The sequence below is a fragment of the Ochotona princeps genome, chromosome 10, assembly GCF_030435755.1.
Source record: "Ochotona princeps isolate mOchPri1 chromosome 10, mOchPri1.hap1, whole genome shotgun sequence".
NCBI classification, from domain to species: Eukaryota; Metazoa; Chordata; class Mammalia; order Lagomorpha; family Ochotonidae; genus Ochotona; species Ochotona princeps.
In genome coordinates, this window is record NC_080841.1 from 29952011 (window position 1) to 29975243 (window position 23233).

General features: G+C 38.4%; 1 protein-coding gene across 9 annotated transcripts in view; it reads left to right on the forward strand.

The window, feature by feature from the left end:
- The window catches only part of DISP1 (dispatched RND transporter family member 1), a 174924-nt gene that overhangs the window by 110039 nt on the left and 41652 nt on the right, over positions 1-23233 (forward strand). For 3 of the 9 annotated variants that reach the window (XM_004578617.2, XM_058669206.1, XM_058669207.1), the window contains exon 2: positions 11029-11557. In XM_004578617.2, the coding sequence (XP_004578674.2) occupies positions 11046-11557 (512 nt within the window). In that variant the 5' untranslated portion in view covers positions 11029-11045. Of the gene's footprint in view, positions 1-11028; positions 11558-14047; positions 14085-23233 lie in introns of those variants that run through there. The other 6 variants (XM_058669211.1, XM_058669210.1, XM_058669212.1 and 3 more) reach the window with 3 other exon arrangements.

The following is a 23233-nucleotide window of genomic DNA, read 5'->3' on the forward strand; positions in this document are numbered from 1 at the left end:
AATTTGTCTCTGACACTCTTGAATGTTCAATTGTACCTTCTAAAACTATCTTGGGAAGTATTGAATTCGGAGGTTATTTTTCATTGGGACCTTCAAATAGAATTTTATATCCGTAGCCTCCAGGGGTTCTATAAATCCGGTTGACCTTGGCATTGGTATCCTGGTATAGTAGATCATCTTACCTTTAGAGTCATACTATAGAGTTGTTTGGATAAGCTGCTTTAATATTTTTGATCCTTTTTTTTTCCATAACAGGTTTAATGATATCTTTGTAGGGGTATTGTAGGGTATGTGCTTGACATAGTGAGAGGATTGTTTTTTTTAATTTAGTAATCCTTTTAATGGAAAGATATTCCTAGAGGTAAGACCTGGCTCAGCTTTAATCACCACCACAAAATATACTTAAAGTACAGTGTTTTTGTTTGTCTGTTTGTTTTGCTTTTTTATTTGTTTATTTTTGTCAATATTTCATTTGGGAAGCCATTTATTTTCTGGCCATGGCAATTAATGTGCCAACTTAGTACTGGTGGTCAAATATGAAGTCATCATTATATCATAAGCAGTAAGAAATTTTTAAAAAATCATTCTATATCAAAACAAATTTGGGAAATAATGGATGCAGGTATTCCCCAAACTACTTTAACACCTCACCTGAAAAGGATTGAGGTCTGCTTACATAAGCCCACTTCTAATACTTAATATCACCTAATAGAAAAACGAGGTAAGGTGCTTCAGTCCATCTTTGTGGGTTGCACTTAAAAAAAATCCTGGGCCCAGCTCAGTGGCCTAGTGGCTAAAGTCCTTGCTTTAAGCATGCCAGGATCCCTATGGGCGCAGATCTAATCCCAGCTGCTCCACTTCCTGTGTAGCTCCCTGCTTGTGGTCTGGGAAAGCAGTTGAGGATGGCCCAAAGCCTTGGGACCTTGCACCTGCATAAAAGACCTGGAGGAAGTTCCTGGCTTCTGGCTTCGAATCGGCACAGCACCAGCCATTGTTGTCACTTGGGAAGTGAATCTTTGGACAAAAGATCTTCCTTTCTGTCTCTCCTCCTCTCTGAATACCTTTGACTTTGCAATAAAAATAAATAAATCTTTTTTTAAAAAAAATCTTGTTAGTCATTGCTTCCACACATGCAATAATTTGGAAGTTAAGTCATAATTCAAGTTGATTATCAGCTAGATCATGTGCATTTAAAATGTGTTTTTATCTGCCTTGATTTGAAAAATGAACCTTTGTTTCTCTGTTAGCTGTTACCGTTTTCCTGCTTGTTTTCTCCATTCTGCTTTAATTATACATCCTTGCACCATTCCTTAGGCTGATTCTCTTGTAGCCTTCCACCAATTGCATAGCTTTGCCTTGCTACACAAATTGTGTTCATGGAATGGGTAGGAAGAATGTGTAGTTAATAGACTTTTTCCACACTTCCTCAAGCTGCATCAAAATCTGTGTTTTAGCCATGTCCCCATGTTATCCTTGCATTTAGAAGCACTGGTTTTGTGATTTTGTTTTTGTCTAATGAAACTGCCCTGGAAAGCATCACTCTTCTGAAAAACATAGTTGTCTAAAACATTGTGTTAGTGACCATTTATTCAGTTTTGTATTATGAATTTGGTGAAGCAAAGGGTTATTCTAAAATACGACATCTGAATTTATGGAATGTAGTTTAGCAGAAAGCTTTCAAAACCTTGGCACTGTGCTTGCTAGACTTACCATTTGTCATCAGTATTTGACTTTGAGCACATCGACTTTCCTTGTCAACTTTGCTTGGCAAATGGAGGAGTAATGCCTGCCACACCTGTTTTTCTGAGGGCTGTTGGATCAACTCAAGAGAGATCATGTGTGTGAAAGTGTTTGGGAAGTAGGAAAGACATGTTCTGCTTTAACTGTTGACGGAAGTGAAGATGGTGTTCCTTCAGGCTATCCGAGTTTTTGTTGATGATATTGATGGCTTTGCTAAATGGTTACTGAGGTAATTAGAACAGGACGGTGTATTCTCTTTGATATTATATTTAAATTTTCACTCGGGAGTTTTCTGGCTATGCTACCAGTTTTGACTTCAAATTCCAAGTAGCTGCCATCAGGTTTTCTTAATACTGTTTAGATGTGTTTGTACTCTGGGAGGTTCCTAAATTGATTGGATCCTTGAACAAATTGTAAGTTTATATACATATTTTAGTATGTAATATATTGATGATTGAAATTTCCATAAATTAAAATATTGCAACTAAGACAGTTTGCTAGCATTTTCCGTGAAAGATGTTCCCTCAGGCTGAGTTTTTGTTGATGATAGTGATGGCTTTGCTAAATGGTTACTGAGGTAATTAGAATAGGTCAGCATATTTTTCATCTTTGAAGCATGATTTCCATTCATTTTATAAGTGTAAATTTCCTGATTTCCAGACAAGAGTAGGATATAATTGTTTTGACCCTTGTAAAAGAAGAACTCTAATGACTTCTCTCTGCCTTTCAATGTGATTGTCAATTGTGGTCTAATAACTAATCCTCCGAAAAAGGAGGAGCTGTGAGAAAAGACATGAAAGCTTTTGTCTGAATAGTTTGTATTCATCTAACTTCTTGTGTTTGCTTCATTTTCTTATTCAATGACTTGATAAATTGTGTAGGTCTCATTGTACAAAAGCAGTTAGTTATATATCAAAAGAGAAACAGTAGTGACTTATGATCTTTTAAGATAATTTTGTTCCTCTTTTTGCATTTGGTAATGATTACCTTTTGTTCATTGTCATTCATTTTGCTTCATTAATATTCTTCTTATTTATTTAAGATTTGTTTATTTTATTTGAAGAGCAAAATTACAGAGAGAGACAGGGACAGAGAGATCTTCCATTTGCTGGTTTACTCTCCAAATGACTGCAATGACTGGGGCTGGGTTAGGCAAAAGCTAGGAGCTAGGAGCTTCTGGATCTCATATGGGTGCAAGGATCCAACACATGGGCTGTCTTCCACTAGTTTCCCAGGTGCATTAATCAAGAGCTGGATGGGAAGTGGAGCAGCCAGGACTTGAACTAGGACCCATATGGGATGCTGGTGTCATAAACAGTTTAACTGCTACACCATAGCACCAGTCCCCTTCTTTAACATTTTATTACTATAGAAAGGCATTTATAGTGAAAGTTGGCGGGCAGCATAGAAAAAAAAATGTGAAAGTCTTCCTGCTCCTCCAAATGGCCCAGTTCAGTTCTCCATTATGAAACATTGTTATCAATTTTCTCATATCCTTTTATAAATGATTTTCTCATATCCTTTTATAAACTGAAAACACATAAGTATACACATACACAGATGCATTTATACCATGTCAGTTGCTATGGAGCTTTCACTTATACACAATGATGTTCTTTAGACTTCTTCCCATAGCAATATATCCAGATCTTACTTGCTCATTTTTTTATTGTGCAGAATACTGAAGAGTGGGTATAAAAGAATTTAAGCCCCCATTGATGAAAATTTAAATTGTTTGTAGTTTTTACTGTTAGAAACAGGCTGTGGTTCTTCCTAATAAATACATATACATCCTAATATATAGATACACACACATCCCGTACATATGTATATTTTCACGCACCATTCAAGTGTATCCAAAGCCTAAATTTCTAGAATTATGAGTCATAAGATAAAGATATTTTACACTTCAGTAAGTAGTGTCCTTTGCTCTTAGAAGATTGCACCAATTTGCATTTCAACAAAATAAGCTCTAAAAAGGAGCTAAGAGTTAGGAGAAGTTTAAGTAACTTCACAGATTCTCAAAGTTAGTAACTAGTAGAACCAGCTTTCATTTCTTCTCAGCTACAGATGTCACAATTGTCAATTGAAAGCATAATTTTGGTTTTAAAACCAGAAACATTCCATGTATTTTTTTTATTATCACTCAGTTCAAGTGTAATCACAAGACCGTGCTTGGCCAAAAGCTTTGTGGCTTCCAAGAGCTAAATCACTCAACATAAACACATTAGCTGGAAAAGTGAGATAGGGAACATGAGGCAAATGGATTTGACTGTATTGATGCTAGCAGGAAGTAGATTAAAGCAACTGATGTGGGGCTCTTGATACCACAAGCTAGTGCCCCAGGAAGGACTTTCATTTTGAATTGCCTTTGTGTTACAGCTATGGGGAGAGCAGGTGATTTCAACAAAGCTAGGTAGTTTAAAAATTTTTTTTCTTTTACTTGAAAGGCAGATTTACAGAGAGGAGAGACACAGAAGGGGATCTTCCCTCTGCTGGTTCACTTCCCATATGGCTGCATGGCTGAAGCTGAGTTGATTGGAAACCAGGAGCCAGGAGTTTCTTCCAGTTCTCCCATGTGAGTGCAGGGTCCCAAGGACTTGAGCCATCTTCCATTGCTTTCCTAGGTCATAAACAGGGAGCTGGGGGAAGTGGAGCAGCCAGGACACGCCCAGGTGAGATGCTGGTGAAAACAGGTGAAAGATTAGCATGTTGAGCCATTGCTCAACGCACAACAGAGCTAGCTTTAAAAAAAAAAAAAATTATTTTATTTTTCATGATACGGTTTCTTAGGCTCAGGGATTTCTTCTCCTGTCCTCCCCTTTTCCCCTTTCCTCCTATATTACACCATTAGTATAGTACTTCAACCGTCATAAGCCCATCATTCTATTTAAGTATATCATGACATTGTAGGTATAGACAATGGGAGGAAGTTCAGTATCCTATTGTAAAGATATATTTAACAGTTTCATTGGGAATCCTTCTTTTATTCAAAAGTAGAGGTACATTCTGCAGGCTTTTAAAGTTAGCCATTATATTAGAAAACTTATTTTAAACTTCTATTATTGCAATTAGAAATACATATTATTATATTGTCACAGTAGTTTGTGATATGTAAAGGATATTTTCATTTTCAGGAGCTCCTTGTTTAGTTCCTTATTACTATCTTTTATTTTAAATTGTTTATATAAGGTGAACCAAATCCATGTATTTCACAATACAGTTTTAGGATCATAGTAATACTTTTCACCCTACCCTCCCTCCTGCTCATCCTTCCTTCCTTTTTCACAATGCCATACTTTCATTTAGCTTTAAGAACACAGGCTTAAGGAATTCAATAAATAGCAAGTAGGAAAAAAGCTGTTCCTCAAGAGTATAGCCAAAATCTATAGAAAGAAAATCTCATAAATCGATTTTGCTCATATAGATTATATTTTTTGTACTCCGTGTATTAGTTACCACAGATCAGGAACAACATAATATTTGCCTTTTTGTAACTGGCTTATTTTACTAGCATAATGGTTCCCAGTTGCATTCATATTGTTGCAAAAAAACAGGATTTCTGTCTTTGTTATGGCCGAGTAGTATTCCAGTGTGTGTGTGTGTGTGTGTGTGTGTGTGTGTGTGTGTGTGTGTGTATGTGTGTGTGATGTTTTCTTTATCCAGTTATCCATTGATGAACATCTGAGTGGATTCCATATGTTAGCTGCTTTGAAATGAGCTGCAGTAGGCATGGTTGTACAAATTCTTTTTATTATCTTACCCTGTTTATATCCATGCCTGTTCTTACCATTAGAGGCTCAGGCTGATTCTTTCTCTTCATATTTTTCAGTTCTGAAGAAAAAAAGATATTTTCTGTATGAGCCTTAGGTTGAACTCATCACTTCAGACTAAAACTTCACTACTCTGTTTACCCAAGCCTCCCTACATGAATATAAGAAGGTTTCAAAAAACTTATGAAATACATTCTTTGAAAACAGTATGCTTGATTTCCAGGAGTTTTTGCACCAAACTTATCTCTTGATATTTTGCCATCGATTTCTTGAGGTTCACTTAGAAATAAATAATCTGCCATGTCTTTAATTTTTTCTGGCTTTGGGTCCAGCTCAGTAGCCTCTAGTGGCTGAAATCCTCACCTTGCATGCACTGGGATCCCTTATGGGCACCAGTTCATGTCCCGGCTGTCCCACTTCCCATCCAGCTGCCTGCTTGTTGCCTGGGAAGGCAGACAAGGACAACCCGAAGCCATGGGACCCTGCACCTATGTGGGAGACCTGGAAGAAGCATCTGGCTCCTGGCTCCTGGCTTCAGATCAGCTTAGCTCTGGCCATTGTGACTACCTGGGAAGTGAATCAGTGGATGGAAGATCTTCCTGTCTACCTCTCTTTCTCTCTGTAAATCTGATTTTCCAATAAAAAAAAATCTTTAAAATTTTTTTTCTGGTTTGACTTTCTATTAAATTTACCTTGATGTTTTTTTTTTTGGGGGGGGGAGGGCTTATTCTTGAAGTCAAATAGATTGCTCCCAATTTTTAATTAAAGAAACTAAATCAGAGAAAGCTCATGTGATTTGTTTTAACTACAAAGTCAGAATTCAAATTATTTTTTACTGTTCACTAGTTCCTGCTTCATTACAAGAAGTTTCCAAGCTACAAAACAGATTGTTTTCCAAAAATTCATTTGTAAGTCAGTTGTTTGGCACTTTAACTGCATTTTATTGCAGTGGGGAAAAAACATTGTAAATAGTGATTAGGCTTCTTACTGGTCTGCTAGAGTATATTTAACTCTTGTGTAACTACATTGATTTGCAATAAAATGGAAGGGAATGATAGTTACGATTCTGATTTTAAAAAGCTATCTTTCCTAAGAATGATCAAATTTCATTAGAAGTTAGAGAAACACATGAAATTGTTAAGTCTGGAGTGATTCAGGATAGTGTGAAGGGTGTTAGATGTTGACAGCACTCTATGTAAGCTCAGCTTCACTTTAAAAAAATATTACGTTGTTAGGTGGTTCTCACTAAGGTAACACAGCTGGGTCAGAGTCAGCAGCATTGAATGAAATAACTGAAACAATACACTCTGAGATGATCCACTATCTGGGATGGTAAAAACTAGAAATATTCATTCCTTCTTTCTTCGTATTGGAAAGTGCACAGGCAGTTACTGATTTTCCTGCTCAGACCAGCAGGTCCTATCAGTTGAAAGAATGTGGCTGAAGAATGGCAGATACGTGGGTTGCAGGTGGATTGGCAAGAGCTTATGCTTCCAGTGATATCTGCGTATGGTGCGTTTGTCCAATTAGCTGCTTCCTTTAAAAAACAAATTACTTATCTTCATTTAGTTGCAAGGGAGAAAGACATAGAGAGACAGAGATCTTCCAACAGCTAGTTCATTTCCTAAATGCCCAGAATAGTCAGGGCTGCACAAGGCTCTGTTCAAAAGCCAGGAAGGGACTCAGCTACTTGAGCTATGATTTGCTACCTTCCCAAAGAAAGAGGATTGCAAGTGGAGTAACCAGGACTTAAAACAGCACCATGAGACTTGTACTTCTTAAGTGGCATCACAACACCTGTCCCAGAAATGCCCCCTTTGAGTAGTTTATAAATTGGGTTAAAAATGTGTGTAGAAATTTTCTTTATGGGTAATCCAGGTTTGTTGGTTAGATTACCATATACTCAGACTGAAAAGAGTTGGTTGTTTTGGGTTGGCCCTGTGTCTCCTAGAGATTGGAAAAGACTAGAGAAAGATGTCTTCAAAAGCTGTTTGCCTGTTTAGAGTAGAGTGCCATTCCCAAAGCATCGGTGGATACTTTGCTTTGCTTGTTTGCTTGCATGTGTAGGTTGAAAAGACCACTGGCCTTTAATGACCCATTTTATTTCTATAAAATCACAGATTTTGTGTGTATGTTCAGAGGGTGGTGGGTTAGGCAAGTGAGGATATGGTTTTGCTTTTGTTTATTGACTGGATGAACATTTCATTGGCAGCTTTAGAATGTAAATGTGTTGCTTTGAAGGCCTGAATACTTTGAGGAAGGAAAAGAAACAAGGAAAAAAAATTCTCATTTGAAGCAAGTGTCATCCATAGTACTATTTTTCTGATACACAAGCAATATTACTTGTTAAATGTAATATAGAAAAATAATTTGTGCATAACTCAATCATGCTTGTTAATTTTTTAACATATTGGTTGATTTAGAGGATAAAGCTTTTGTGTCAGATATCTTGGTTATCAAAAAATTCAGCTGATTGATTTTTTTTATTTTGTTTTTGTTCTGGGATTTAAGTAACTTAAAGTGAAAGTCATATGTGTTCCATAGAACAGGAAGTCACTATATTAGTAATATATAATTTCACTGATAAGTAAACCCCAAAATTTTTATCTTGTGTAAGTTGAGAGTAGAATGGTGTTTAAATGGCTAATAGACATATGAAAAGATGCTCAGGTTCCCTAGCCATCAGAGATACAAATGAAAACCACGTTGAGGTACCACCTAACTCCAGTGAGAATGGCCTATATTCAGAACTCAGCTAACAACACCTGCTGGCGTGGATGTGGGGAGAAAGGCATCCTCCTTCACTGCTGGTGGGAGTGTAGGCTAGTACAACCACTGTGGAAATCAGTATGGAGAGTGCTTGGAGAATTGCAAATAAACCTGCCATATGACCCAGCCATCCCGCTCCTAGGAATATACCCAAAAGAAGTGAAATCTGCATGTGAGAAGGAGATCTGTAATCCTGTATTTGCAGCAGCACAATCTACAACAGCAAAGACATGGAAACAATCCAGATGTGCATCCAAAGAAGAGAGGTTAAAGAAACTGTGATACATCTACTCCATGGAATGTTATTCAGCTATTAAGAATGAAATTGTACCATTTACAACCAGGTAGTCCCAACTAGAGACCATTATGGTCAATGAAATGAGTCAATCACAAAAGAAGTAATACCATATGTTCTCTCTTATATAAGGAAACCATCATGGAAAGTGTAACTTCAATAATCCAATTCATACTGGTTTTTGGTTTTTTTTTTTTTTTGGTTGTTTGCTTTTTTGGCTGTATCCCATGTGTTTTGATGTTTTTTATTTCAGTTTTGTTTATTCCAAATAATTCCTTTTCTCTTGTCGAATTCATCACTGGCTCATGGATTACACAGTGGCATTATTTTTCCCAAGAGACTTTTGTGTTTCCTTTTTGTCACTCATGTGTTGGTTACTCAGTGGCGCGTTTTTTTCATGGTGCTGTAATTTGTTGTGGATGTTGTTGTTGTGATTGTGGCTGTTCTAACTCATACCAGTTGTTGACCTTGTTTCATGGCTTCTCAATTATGGAAATGTATAGTGAAGGAGTACTGGGGTCTCTCATATTCAGATGTGAGGGAATAATGAAACATGTATCCCTGCTTTCAGACGAAAGATGGGTTCCCAATGAAACTGTTGGATGTATGTAGACAATGGGATGGTGGACTGCCTGACATTGTCTGTACCAGCAATGTCTGGGTACACTTAAATAAGAGACTAATAGAATTATGATTCCTTAGGAAGGACTACACTATTGTAGTAAAATGGGGAAAATCTGTTGGTGGTGGGAGTTTTCGGAAATCGCAACCTATACGAAATTGTACCACATAATTCAGAATTCAAAATCGAAAAATATTAAAAAAGAAAGAAAAGTATGGGGAAAATTAAGTAATGGTAACTAAATTGTAGTTAGTTGGGGAAAATAAGTTATGTTAATTTAATGTAGTAGGGATACTAGAAATAATACTAGTAATACTAATGTATTTTCTGTTCTTTTTAAAAGCTGCAAGAAAAGCTTTGAAGGTTTTTCACCTTCCAGAAATGAGCAATGTTTGAAGAGACAGACATGTTTAGCCTGATTTGAACGTTTAAAAAATCTATAAGCATATCAGAACATCACTGGATACCCTATAAATATGCACATTTTTATGTACCAGTTAAAATTAAAAAGTAGCAGAAACTTTGGCATTTCTGTTACATGCTTGTCATTGAATCACAAAATAAACTGAAAATGCAATTTTAGTACAGCAGTAGATAAATTTTAAGAAGTTTTCTCATGTTGGTACTAACTGTGAAACAAAGTTCAAAATCTTTAGCTGGATATAAAAGGTTCTATAAAACTCCTCCATTTGCTTTTTTTCCAATCTTTGATCCAACAGTCTTGTTATACAAACCTTCTGTTGCTGAAACCAATCCTGACTATCTCCCATTTTTGAAGAATTGAGAGAAAGGATTGTTTGTGTGATTAATTATTCTAAGTCATGAAGATAACAGATAAATCTAGGCAGTGTGATTCCAGGGCTTTCATTCATTACTACACAAATTTCCTTATGTGCAAATTAAAATAATAATTGTACCTATGTCCTAAGTTGGTTTGATGATCGAAATTTGTAAAAAAAAAAAAAAAAAAAAGTCATGTTTTTGAGATTTTTCTAAGACCTAAACCATTCCTAAATTTATTTGAGTTATTTAGCCTGTGCAACTAAATGCTTTCAATATGTGTCCTTCATTTTGAACATCACTCCTAAATCAGAACACCCGAGTATGCTTTTGTTGAAAAGTTACAATACTGGTATCCTCCCCATTTTCTCTCTCCATAAAGTTTTAGTTCTTGAGCAGTACTTAATTTATCGGACAGGGGAGGAAAAAGAGGAAAGGTGCTGGAAGGAGAGGTGAGGTGGGACAGAAGCGACCAATGGGGATAGAAGAGGGTTCTCAAGGTACTTGAAGGAGCTGGAGGAGAGAGAAGATGTATGGTGGGTTCTGTTACAGATCCTGTTGGGTTTCCATCACCCCCTCACAACTCCTGCAAGAACTCATTTTTAAACAGCTGCTTTTATTTATTAAACATGTAGTTGTCTAGTTGTTTATTTATCCTAAAGGTTTAGTTGTTTGGGAGACAGAGTGATAGAGAGAAGGGGAGAGCACAGAGAAACAGATCTTCCATCCACTGATTCAGTCCCAAAAGGCCACAATGACCAGGGCTAGGCCAGGGGAAAGCCAGGAGCCAGGAAATTCTTCCGGGTCTCCCACGTGGGTAGAGCATTTGAGCCACCTTCCATTGCTTTCCCAGGGACATTAGCAAGGGACTGGATTGTGAAACAGCCAGGTCTTGGACCAAATGAAATGACAGTGTCACAGGTGGCAGTTTAACTCAGTAGGTAGCAATGCAAGCCCCACAAACAGTTACTTTTAAATATCTTACTTGCATTTCTGATGTATTTTCCTGTATGATTATAATTGGACAATTTATGTAATTTCCTTTTTAGAGTCAAGAAATTGGAGGATGGCTATGAGTGATGGAAATGATTTTGTGGTTCTGAACAACGGCAGTATCACAACCAGTGCTACCGACCCTCATCCCCTCACCCCCTGTGATGGAGACCTTGCAGACCAGCAGCTCACACCCAAAGAAGCAACAAGAACAAAAGTGAGTCCAAATGGATGCCTGCAACTTAATGGCACAGTTAAGTCATCCTTTCTGCCAGTAGACAACCAAAGAACGCCTCAGATGTTATCCCAGTGCTGCCATCATTGCCCATACCATCATCCTTTGGCTAGCCATAACAGTCACCAAGAGTGCCATCCCGAGGCTGGCCCTGCAGCACCCTCTGCTTTGGCCTCGTGTTGCATGCAGCCACGCTCAGAGTATTCTGCATCTCTGTGTCCAAACCATTCACCTGTGTATCAGGCTACATGCTGTCTTCAGCCCTCTCCATCCTTCTGCCTTCATCATCCGTGGCCTGACCATTTTCAGCATCAGCCGGTGCAACAGCCTGTGCAACTCACCAGTGTCAGGTGAGTGCTGCCTTTCACATTCTACTAGTTCCACAGCAATGTTACTGCTGGTGTTTATTTCCCTGAGAGTAAGAGAGCAAACTATATTGGGGGGAGGGAACATAAAAAATGCACATTTTATGAACTGTGGGAAGCTATAAAATGCAAATGAAGTAATAGATCTGTTTTATCCATTGACTGCTTAGTTAACTTCTCCCTGCACGTCTGCCTACAAACTGGTTGGAAATCCCTGATAGACTTTGAGTTATGAAGTTTAATAAAAAGTTTTATTGTTAGTAGTTGTAGTTATTATACCATGGGAAACATATATGTGATAATGTTACTTAGAAAGGAGTCCCTTATTTGCTATTATCAGTTGTGGCCAACCTTTCTGAAGCCAATTGATTGTTCATGCTTCTGAGTGACTGTGCTTGATTTCTGTTCATGTGGCAGGGATAACTGATATGTTGCAATCATGTGAAAGCAACAATTATTTTTATAGTAGGTGAAATCTCTAAAGTTGAAGTGCAGAACATTAACAAGTAGTTTTGTAAAGCAGTTTTAAATCTTTATCACTGCTGATCTTTATCCCAGCCTCAGCATATGGTTTTGTGTATATGTGATTTTCGGGTGATTTTCCATAGTTGCTTAAGTTGCACTTGCTGCAGGTAAACATTGCTAATATATTTTGATGTGCTGTTTTACTTGTTTATATAGTAGAGTTTTAAAAACAAAATTAGAAAACGTTTTGAAAGTTAGAATGAATTTATGCATGCAGGGAAATATAGAGATGTGAAGTATAACTTTCAATCAATTTTGACTACAACGTATGTAAGTAGTATAGTCTGTATCTCAATCTGATGGATATTTCTATACTCCAAAGAGTTCCATCATGTGTCTTCTCAGTCACTCCCTCTCTTTCACGAGAATCAGTTACTGTTTTGAGTTCTACTGTTATAGACTTACTTGCTCCTAGAACTTTCTATAAATGAAATGACATAGTTTGAGCTCTTTGTGTCTGGCAATTTAGGCCTAGCATGTTATTGCGACTCCTGTCACTGTTGTGGAACTTCTTTGTATCTTATTGGTGAGTAGTGATCCATTATATACCTTCACTGAATATACTTTAGAGAGAGATCCAGAATAGATTAAGTGATAAAAGTTTTTTTTTTCTTTTATCAGGTGTAGAATGCTGTGTCTTTCTTTGTAGTTTCTGGACACATTTGCCAGGTTGAGTTCCAGAGCCTTTTAGTTATAGATCTATGATAAGAAGTTTCCTAATTCACCATAGTTTCTTCCAAGAAATGCCCTGACAAAATTATGCTGCATCTTGAATTAAACTGTGGAAAAAGCTTATATATACATATGTGTGTTATATATATGTGTTATATATATATAATCATAAGTATAGATTCTTTTTTAATCATAAATTATATGGATACAGATTACAAGAGAAGACTACATTTCAATGTTTACTCCTCTTTGAAAAATTCACAAGGCATTAAAACTAAGAAAATAACTAGTTCTTTCAGTATGGCAGATTGTGCCAAGATTTTCAAGATTATTACTTAGTATTTCTCATTGACCAAATTTGAAAGGAATGAGAGCTCTGTGTCCACTTCAATAGGATGGCATTAAAAACAAATGGATGAAAAACATTAAAAAAAAAAAACAAGTGGATAGGCATGCATGTCCATCCTTGGGTCCAAGGAGCTGCAGCAATCATGGTAAACTTACTTTATATTGTGTGTAAACTTTGATTCATACGCTTTTCCCTGGAGAATATATCCTTTGATGTTACCTAGACTGAAAGAATGATGAAAAGCTAAAATAACCTTCTAGAATAAGGGTATGCTATTTGAAAGGGAATCGACACACAACAGTGTAAAGGCTTTTGTTGAATTATAGATGCTCATGTTTTTCAAGTTATTATGCTGTTAGGTTCCAAACAAATTGAGAGTTTTTCAGCTTTGACAAGGTACAAGCTTCTAAGAAGGGTGACAGGAAAGCAATCAGGCAGCTACAGTATTGTCATAATACTACCATGAAGGCATACACAGGGATGGAGAGAAATGGAGGGGTTGTCCTACAGATAGTGGGAACAGTTTTTCAAAGACTCACTAGGCATTATGAGCCCAACTGCAGCATAATTCAGTAGAACTAGACCCTGGGAGAAGAGAGAGTAGCAAGAACAGTGAAACCAAATCCTAAAGGGCATTGGAAATTACATTAAGGAGCTCTTATTTATTATTTATTCCGATTCCACTGGGAAGCCATTACAGGTTTTGTTGCACATGTGGGTTTTTTTTTATTGTGGTAAAATGTATGTAAAGTAAAATTTACAATTTTTATGTATGAAGTTTGGTGAAATTTAGCACATTCGTATTGTTAAAACCATCATCATTACCATCTATGTGCAAAACTTTTCAGTCCAAAGTGAAGCTATCTACCCATTAAACAATAACTCTCCATTCTCCCCTCTCTCAGCTCCTGGTAACCACCATTCTACTTTCTGTCTCCTTGAGTTTGACTGTTCTAGGAACCTCATGTAAGTGAAATCCAATAGTATTTGTCCTTGAGTGGCTTATTTTACTTATTGTCTTAATACATAGATACCATGTCTTAATACATATATATTTTATCCATTCATCCCTTGAAAGATACTTACACCTTTGGACTGTGGGGAATAACACTGATGTGAATGTGGCTATGAGAATACCTGTTCAAGTCCCAACTTTCAGTTTTTGGGGGAAAGCTCAAACCTGAAATAGAATTCCTGGGTCATGTGGCAATTCTGTTTTTTAATTTTGAGGAACTGCCCTAATGTTTTTTGTAGTGGTTGCACCATTTACATTCTTATCTCCACCTACAACTTGCAGTGTTTCCACATCCTTGCCAACATTTGTTATTAATTTTTCTTGTTTTGGATATGCCATGCTCATTGATACAGTATTATAGATTTTTAAGCAGAAAAGAGGTGTGGCAAAGTTTATATTTTAGAAGGATCAATCACTTGGATTTGTAGGGAGGTGATTGTTCTGAGTCAGGACTTTTGTGGATAGGAAGATCATGAAAAGGCTTTTTTTGCAGACCTTCCAAGGAGAAATGATGGCAGTTTGGATCAGGATTTAGAATTAAAGCCTTCTGGAGAGATTTAGGAGGTAGAATCTCCAGGATTTGCTAAGGAATTGGGTCTGGCTGGTGGACCATGATGGGAGGCTATAGTGGACCATAATGACTTTCAGTTTCCTAGCTTGAGCAACTACTTAGGTAGAAGGAAGTGTCATCCATTAAAACGAAGAAGACAGGAAAAGGGTACTAAGTAAACAGAGGTGAGGCTTTGAACCTCCAGATGGGACTGGAGAGGGACAGTAACAGTGAAAGAGTGAGGGTCCTTAAAAGTTGTGCTGTAACCAAATTTTCTAAGTCCCTTTTCCTAATCAGCAAGCGATCCACAGACACCAATGTATATATGGCTAGAGACACTGTATGCATGAGAGCAGGACAGTTTGAAGGAGTCCACATGAGATGTTCTCAAAAAGAAGTTCTGAAGATGAGTATGTTGTATGATGCTTCACTGTCTTTTGTGCCTATTATCCTAGGTAATATCAAAAGGTCATACTGACCAGTCTCTTCCAGGCACATTAGCTCGCTAAATCCTTTTATTTTCTTAAATTGTGTTTTATTGTATGTGAACTTCCGTGAAGCCTTTTTTATTGATAATATTAAAACATAATGTAGTGTTATTCAATTACTGCATAAGGTGGATTGTGATCTCATTACTTTAGCAGTCATCTTAAAGGTTGATGACACTAGAAGTGTAGAGATCAAGGATTGAAGTGCTCCCAGTTCTCACTGCCATTTATAAGGTCAATGAAAATGAAAGAAAACTTTCACCTAGCCTGTTTGCCACTTCTGTTATTGATATTGCCATGATCCTTTTTCTCTACTTTCTGTAATATAGTAGGCTCAATTTCATCCTTTCTTTTTTTTTTAAGATTTATTCAGTTTATTACAAAGTCAGATATACAGAGAGGAGGAGAGACAGAGAGGAAGATCTTCCGTTCAATGATTCACTCCCCAAGTGAGCCGCAACAGGCCCACGATGCGCGCCGATCCGATGCCGGGAACCTGGAACCTCTTCCAGGTCTCCCACGCGGGTGCAGGGTCCCAAAGCTTTGGGCTGTCCTCGACTGCTTTCCCAGGCCACAAGCCGGGAGCTGGATGGGAAGTGTGGCTGCCAGGATTAGAACCGGCGCCCATATGGGATCCCGGAGCGTTCAAGGCGAGGACTTTAGCCGCTAGGCCACGCCGCAGGGCCCAATTTCATCCTTTCTTAATTTTCAACGAGCTAACAGATTTTTCTATAAGTTTCATTATTTCAGTCACCTGTGTTTGATTTTTTTTTTGTATTTTGCTTTTTGAAATTCTGTTTTAATCTTCTGGTGTATAAAATCAAGATAATGGAGAAGGTCACATTTAGTATGCCCTGGCATAATTAGCAGGTTATATTTCATCTTAGAGTTTTAGGCTTTTTGTTTATAGATTGATGTCCTCATACCCATTGCTCAGCCATTAACTGACTAATTGAGAACACCAACAAATGAAAAGATGGGTGTTTCTCCCTACTGAGAGGTATGTTCCCTTTTATTAGATTTGTTTATTTCTTTATTCGTCCATTCATCCATTCAGTCATTCATTTGAAAGGCAGAGTGAAAAGAAAGGGGGGAGGAAAAGAGAGATCTGTCTAGTAGTTCACTCCCCAGTTGCCCACAGCAGCCCAAACTGTGCCAGGCTAAAGTCAAGAAGCCAGAACTTCATCCAAGTCTCCAGATTCAGTGGCATGGATCCAACTACTTGGGCCATCATTCACTGCCTTCCCAGGTACAGTAGCAGGAAACTGTATTGGAATATGGGATGCAAGTGTCACAGTGTTCCCCTAATCTACCACACCATGATACCTTCCTCAAGACAAATTTTATACCAGCAAGTCCTAAACTTAGCTTATCATCAGAATTCCTGGGAGGTTGAGATGTAAGTAGAATGATATAAAAAAGAAAACATTTCTCTGTGGTAGAGGCAATAAAAAACTTCACAAGCACAAGGTAGCAGGATCCTGGTAAGTTCCCTCTAGGTGGGTGAGGTCAGGAACCATCTAGCTGAGAAGAATAGAACTGAAGCAGCACTTACAGGATAACTAAAAGTTAATAAAGGGACATGAAAGTTTGCAGAAAATTTTAAGGGGAAGGCTTTAAAAAATAAAAGCATATTTAAGAAGGGGTAGATTGCTAGAGGAGAGGGTCATTAGGGTGGTCAGGAGAGAAAGACTTTCCTAATTCTGTATCCTAAATGCAGTCGCAGTCCGATTACCTGAAGGGCTGTATGGTAGTGATCTGTTTTTTCTCCTACAGAGATCTGGAAAAGGCCTTTAAGGAGTCAGTCACATTCCATGTGGGTTTATTGGATTATTCATTTGGGATCTTCTTATTGGCATATTGAAGTGAGAGGGTAATGGTATTATTGTGCAATTAGTAAGGAGTTCTCCATCCAAAAATAGCATACCAGATTTCTAATCTAAACTATACTTTTAATTTAGTGTTGCAAAGAAATGCTCTCAATGGCCACAAAGGTTTCCATAAATGATACTTGGCAGAGCCACAGACTCACCATCATGATAGGGAATCTGTGATGTTCTTGGGGACTTGCCAAATGCATTTTATTTTTCTGCAAGTGATTGCACAGACAGCAGGTCACTTTGAATGTTTATTGTGCACCCTGGAAGATCTAGAGCCACACAGGATGAAGAATGCTTGGTGTACAGGGGACTGTGGACACCCTGCCCCCCAGCATTAGCTTAGGCTGTTAAAGGTAAACTAAGCATTGCCTTTGCTACCCTATACTCTGTGACTATATTTCTGTTCTTTCCTCTTCTATTTTCTGACTTCTCAGAGGTTTGTTTGTGTTTCTCCTTAGGACATTAATTTCTGTAAAGGAGCCTCTTTGTCTTTAAATATAAAGAATTAGAATTTTAGGGGAGGATATTAAAAGAGATAAACTCTACCACTTGAACTCTTATCCTTTCACTCACGTTGTATCACAACATCTAGGAGTAGGAGTAGACCCCGAGTACCATTTCCCAAGGTGTGTTACTTCATTGTGTCTGGCCTATGGTCACCCACCCTGTCCTCTCTTCTGCGTCATTCTGAATACTTTATTATCAGCATGACATGGCCTTGTGTTGGCACAGAATCCAGAATCTCTGCTTTACCCAAATGCAGCAGTGAAGGGGAAAGTGTTGGTTAATTGGTTAATTGTTCACTTACTATACTAAGTGCCTTATGTGTACTTACTGTTAGGTGTTAGACATAGAGGTTAAAACTGTGAACATGAACCCGGACATCAGGGTATGAAAGTGATGTGAACAAGAGAGACATTTTTATATATATTTTTATTGATTACATTGCATTATGTGACAGTTTTATAGGCACTGGGATTCTGCCCACTCCTCCCCAACTCCCCCACCCCATGGTGGATTCCTGCACCTTGCTGCATTACCACAGTTCAAATTCAGTTGAGATTCTTTCATTGTAAGCATCTACCAAGCATAATGTCCAGCATCTTATTGTCCAGATAAGTTCAACGGTTTCTTGGGGAGACCATCTCTGGTTTGAAGGTAGTGCTGGCAGAGTATTATCCCGATCAATTAAAAGCCCCGACATAACATCAATAATAATTTATAACGTTATGGAACTAGTTGACATGGTATTGAGTAACCAATAGAGAAACATTTATATATTAACGTGGGCTGACCACAGGCCAATTGTTGGCTTAGATGAGTAGTATTGTCTGAGTAACTGCTGTATTTTCTGCAGCGTAGAAGAACACAAGTACTTTTGCAGATGCACAGGCCTGGCTTCTGTATTAATACAGAAAGAGAAACATATCTCAATTGTACAGATCTGTTCTGTCTGACTCTTTCTTTTAGCAGTAATGAAATAATCATTTGTCTTTATTTGCTGACATAAATCATTACTTCTCTAGGGCTGCTCGGCAGGTAACTTTTGCAAGAAGGAATAAACTGCCTTCTATAAACCTTTGCTATTCGGTAGAATCCACTAACATTAAAAATGTAGTTCTTCAGTCACACCAACCACTGTCAGCAGACAGAGCTAAATGGGATTAGTGGCTACCATTTTGAACAGCACAGATATGGGGCATTTCCATTCCTGTAAAAAGTTACTGGGCAGAGAGCTCTGTGAAGGCAACAGAGATCCCTCTTCAAACTCTATGGCCCAAGTGGAACTTGTTTATTATAGAGAAATAGCAACATTTGACAGTGAATTCCTCTTTCATAAATGTGCTTCTGGTTTGGAGTTTAGTTGCTTTATACTTTATTTAATACGTAAAAATCCATTTTCTTAAAAAATGTAAAGGAGCTTCATTGTATTACAATTGTGTGCCATGTAGGCAATGTTTTTCAGAATCTTCTTGAGACGATCCTGCAAAAGGCAGCGCATACCATAATTAGATCAATCTAAAGGCATAAGTGTCCACTTACTCAACTTAGAGTTGCCTGGGGTTTTGTAAATGGATATAAAATACAAATGTAAAAGCAGAGTTTTTCTCAAGGGTAGATAAATACAGCCTCCCTCTCAAAGCAGTGATTGGTGTGACTTTATAATCTTTACTTTCTTTTGTCAGTCATCTCTGTTTTCCTCACTGCTTAACGTGACACAGTGACATGGTGACACAGTGACACCATGAGCTTTGGAACATCTTTGCATCCTGGCTGTACTGTTGACTAGATTTGCGATTTTAGGTAAATATTTAGTCTTTCTCTCTCTCAGCCTGTAAAAAATGAAAGAAACAGCAGCTATCTTGCCCTTAACAGAGTACCTGGCATCAAGTAGTAATCCCCCCATTTCTCCATTTTTGTTCCATCTATTCTCTTTTGCTTTTGTTGTTGTTGCTTGCTACCTGTACTTAATCCTGCTGGCATTGTTTCTGAAATAAAGCAACTACTGACACATGGTTTGAACAAATATGTGATGTGTTCTTTCTTATTATTTTTGATAAATGTACACACTTTTATCAACCTGGAGGGAAGAATTGGGAAGGTGTCACTAATTTGACCTCTGAAAGAGGAAAAAGGAGTATTGAGACCACACGGGTCTTTTCTGCCTCAACTCAGAGCCTTTGCTTTAAAAAATATATATTTATTTTTAATTGAAAAGGAATATGTACAGAGAGAAGGAGAGAAAGAGAAAGATCTTCCAACTGTTGGTCCAATCCCCAAGTGGCTGCAACAGCCAGAGCTAAGCCAATCTGAAGCCAAAAGCCAAGAGCTTCTTCCAGGTCTCCTGTGTGGGTGCAGAGTCCCAAGGCTTTGGGCCATCCTGTGATGCCTTCCCAGGTCATGGGTAGGGAGCTGGATGAAAAGTGAAGCAGCCAAAATACAAACAGGCACCCATGTGGGATGTTAGTGCTTGCAAGGTGAGAATTTAGTTACTAAGCCATCACTCTAGGACCTTTTAATTTTTTTTTTTCATTTGAAAGTGAAAACTAAAGGGATGCGGGAGAGGAGGTGGGAGGAGGAGAAAGAGAAAATCAGTGAGAGAGAGATCTTACATTTACTGGTTTATGCCCCAGATGGTTACAGTGGCCTGCACTGGGCCAGGCCAAAGTCAGTATCCAGAACTCGGTCACCTTTCACTGCTTTTCCCCAGTCCATTTGAAGTAGAGCAGCTGGGACTAATTGACCACCCATATGGGGTGCCAGTGTCACAGACAGCAGCTTTATGTGCTGTGCCACAATGCCAGCCTCACAGACTCTATGCTTTGTACAAATTATATAATCTGATTATGATCGTTGGTTTTGGAAGTCTGGAAAGATTTCATCTGGATTTTACTAAAACCACCATTTGCTTCTACATTCCTTAAGGTGGTCAAATTAACTTTCTTTGAAAAAGTTACAATGTTTGTTAAACATAAAATGTTCTGAGTATGCTCGCCAATGTGTTGGTTTGGCGGTCAGACTGACTATTTTATTAGTAGAACTTGCTTTAGCATTTTCCTTCATATTATGAAGGCACAGATTTTAGAGTGCTATGCTGCATGAAATTCACTGTGCTCTGTGAAGAACTTCAGAATGTGAGCCTTGTCCATGAGTTCCAGGGTCGGGGGATCCAGTGGAGCTTGGATCACCTGGACTGAATATCAGGGTCCGCCTACTAGGTGAGTGTCAGATTTGTGAGCCTGGGGGAAGGGGAAATCCAGCAATGCTTGGGACACCTGGCTTGGGTACTTGGACTTGGCTACAAGAACATGTCCTATTTAATGAAAAACGTGGAGCAATGGACACAGGCCCTGTTGTAAAATGAGAATATGGCAGCACATTTGGTGCTGTATAAGAAGAAGGAGAACAGAACAAACTGGATAACTACCCTAAACAAACAATGACAGCAAAAAATCATGGTGAATGGAGCCAATGGACATTGGGAGGGTGACACCACGCTTGAATCAGTGAACTCGGCAGCATTTCAAAACTGTCCAAACTACTTGAACAGAACTCTCAGAATATGTACACATTGAGACTCCAAGTTGATATAAGGTGGTGGTTCCTCATCCCTGGGTACTGGAATGAGTGGAAAGTCATGAGTGGTTTCCCATTTGTCTCTCCCCTTTCCCCAGAAACAACAAGAAGAAATAGCAAATTTGGAAGCAATGAGTTCACCCAGTTTCCCCTAAACCTTGATCCTTCTTACCCTGATCACCATGTAACCATTATTTAAAAATAAAGTAAATAATAAAAAAAAAGAATGTGCCCCTTGGTCATATTTGACCTTAATGACAAATGTCAGGAAACAATGTCCCCTTGTTTTATAAAGTGATTCAGTATAATATTCTGGAACAAGGTAAATGTATTATTTAACCTCTTTCCATAATACCAGTAATTTAGCACATACTGGAGAGTGAAGAGGATAAAAAAAGAAATGGGTCAAGTTTTCTCCTTTTCCTTTATAGGTTAAAGTGATTATAATAGGCTGTAAGATATGTGGCATACAGCAAGATTTAATAAAAAGACATGGCTGTGGTCAGTCACATCTTTAATTCCAGGCAACTGTTATCACCTAAATTTTTTTCAGACTTTAGATTATTATGCTTAATTTAGAGCAAATTTATAGAACTTAACATTGAGAGGAGGATTTGGGGCCAGCACTATGATATAGTGGTGAAACCTCGGTGCCAGCATCTCGTATGGCCACCTGCCGATTGGAGTCCTGGCTGCTCTCCTTCTGATCCAGCTCCCCGCTGATGCACCTGTTAGCAGTGGAAGGTGATCCATCCTGCACCTGTGTGGGAGGCCAAGAAGAAGCTCTTGGTTTCTGACTTTGGACTGATCTATCTCTGGCCATTGTGGCAATTTGGGAAATAAATCAGCAGATGGAAGATCTCTCTCTTCTTTGCCCCTCTCTCTTTGTAACTCTTTCAAATCAAATAAATCTTTAAAAAATAAAAAAAGAAAACCTTTTGATTGCTTTACTATTTTGTGTTCTTTTTAGTAAAATTGACTATAAAATTACATTTTTAAAGTAAAAAACAAGTTAAGCTGACCAGTATCTTGAAGTTTAAAATATATCCAAGTAGGGAACTCTGTTGTGGCATTGGGTTTGAAGTCACTTCGTATGACACTATGTCTGAATAGGCACTGACTTGAATTTTGGCTTTGTCACTTTTGATCCAGCTCTCTTCTGATGGCCTGGAAAAGCAGAGGAGGATGGCTCAAATGCTTGGGCCCCTGAACCCACATGGGAGACTGGTTCACTTCCCAGATGTCCATAACAGCCAGGGCTAGGCCAACTGAAGCCGTAAACCACGAGCTTCATGTGAAGAGCAGGGGCCCAAACTCTCAGGCCATCTCCCTCTGCCTTTCCCAGGTGGAACCGGAAATAGTACAGCTAGAACATGAACCTGTGTCTAAATGGGATGCCAACATCACAGACAGTGGCCTTACCTGCTGTGCTATAGCACAGGCCCCAGTTTTTTTAAAAAATAAGGTTTATTCATTTTTACCAGACCTGAGTTAATCTGAAGTCAGGATCCCCTTCTGGGTCTCCCACATAGGTGAAGGATCCCAAAATTGTGGTCCATCCATCCTCCATTGCTTTCCTGGACATACACAGGAAGCTAGATGGGACGTGGGGGTAGCTGAAACGTGAACTGTACCCATACAGGATGTTGGTGCTACAATGTGGGGGATGAGCCAGATGGGCCATCATTCTGGCTCCAATTAAAAAAAAAAAAAAAAAAGGACAGGAGGCCTGCAGGAGCTGGTGCTCAGGAGCAAGGTGTGCTCAGGAGCAGGGCAAGCATTTCTTTGTGTGCAGAAGGCCAGAGAAGGCAGCACAGGGCATGCACCTCATTGGACCTCTGAAGAACAATGTGCTATAGTAGGACCAAGGCAGTTGCTCTTCCAAGACAGCAGATTTTGAATATTGTGTAATCAACACAGAGCATTTACTGAGTATTCAGTTACCTCATAGAATGTTTAGCTCTGATAACTTTCATTCACAGATATCATCCTAATTTTGTTAAACCGTTTTAAAATTATTTATTTGAGAGACTAAGAGAGAGATGGAGGAAAACAAAGACAGAGACACAAAGAGTTCCATTCACTGGTTCACTTCACAAAGGCCT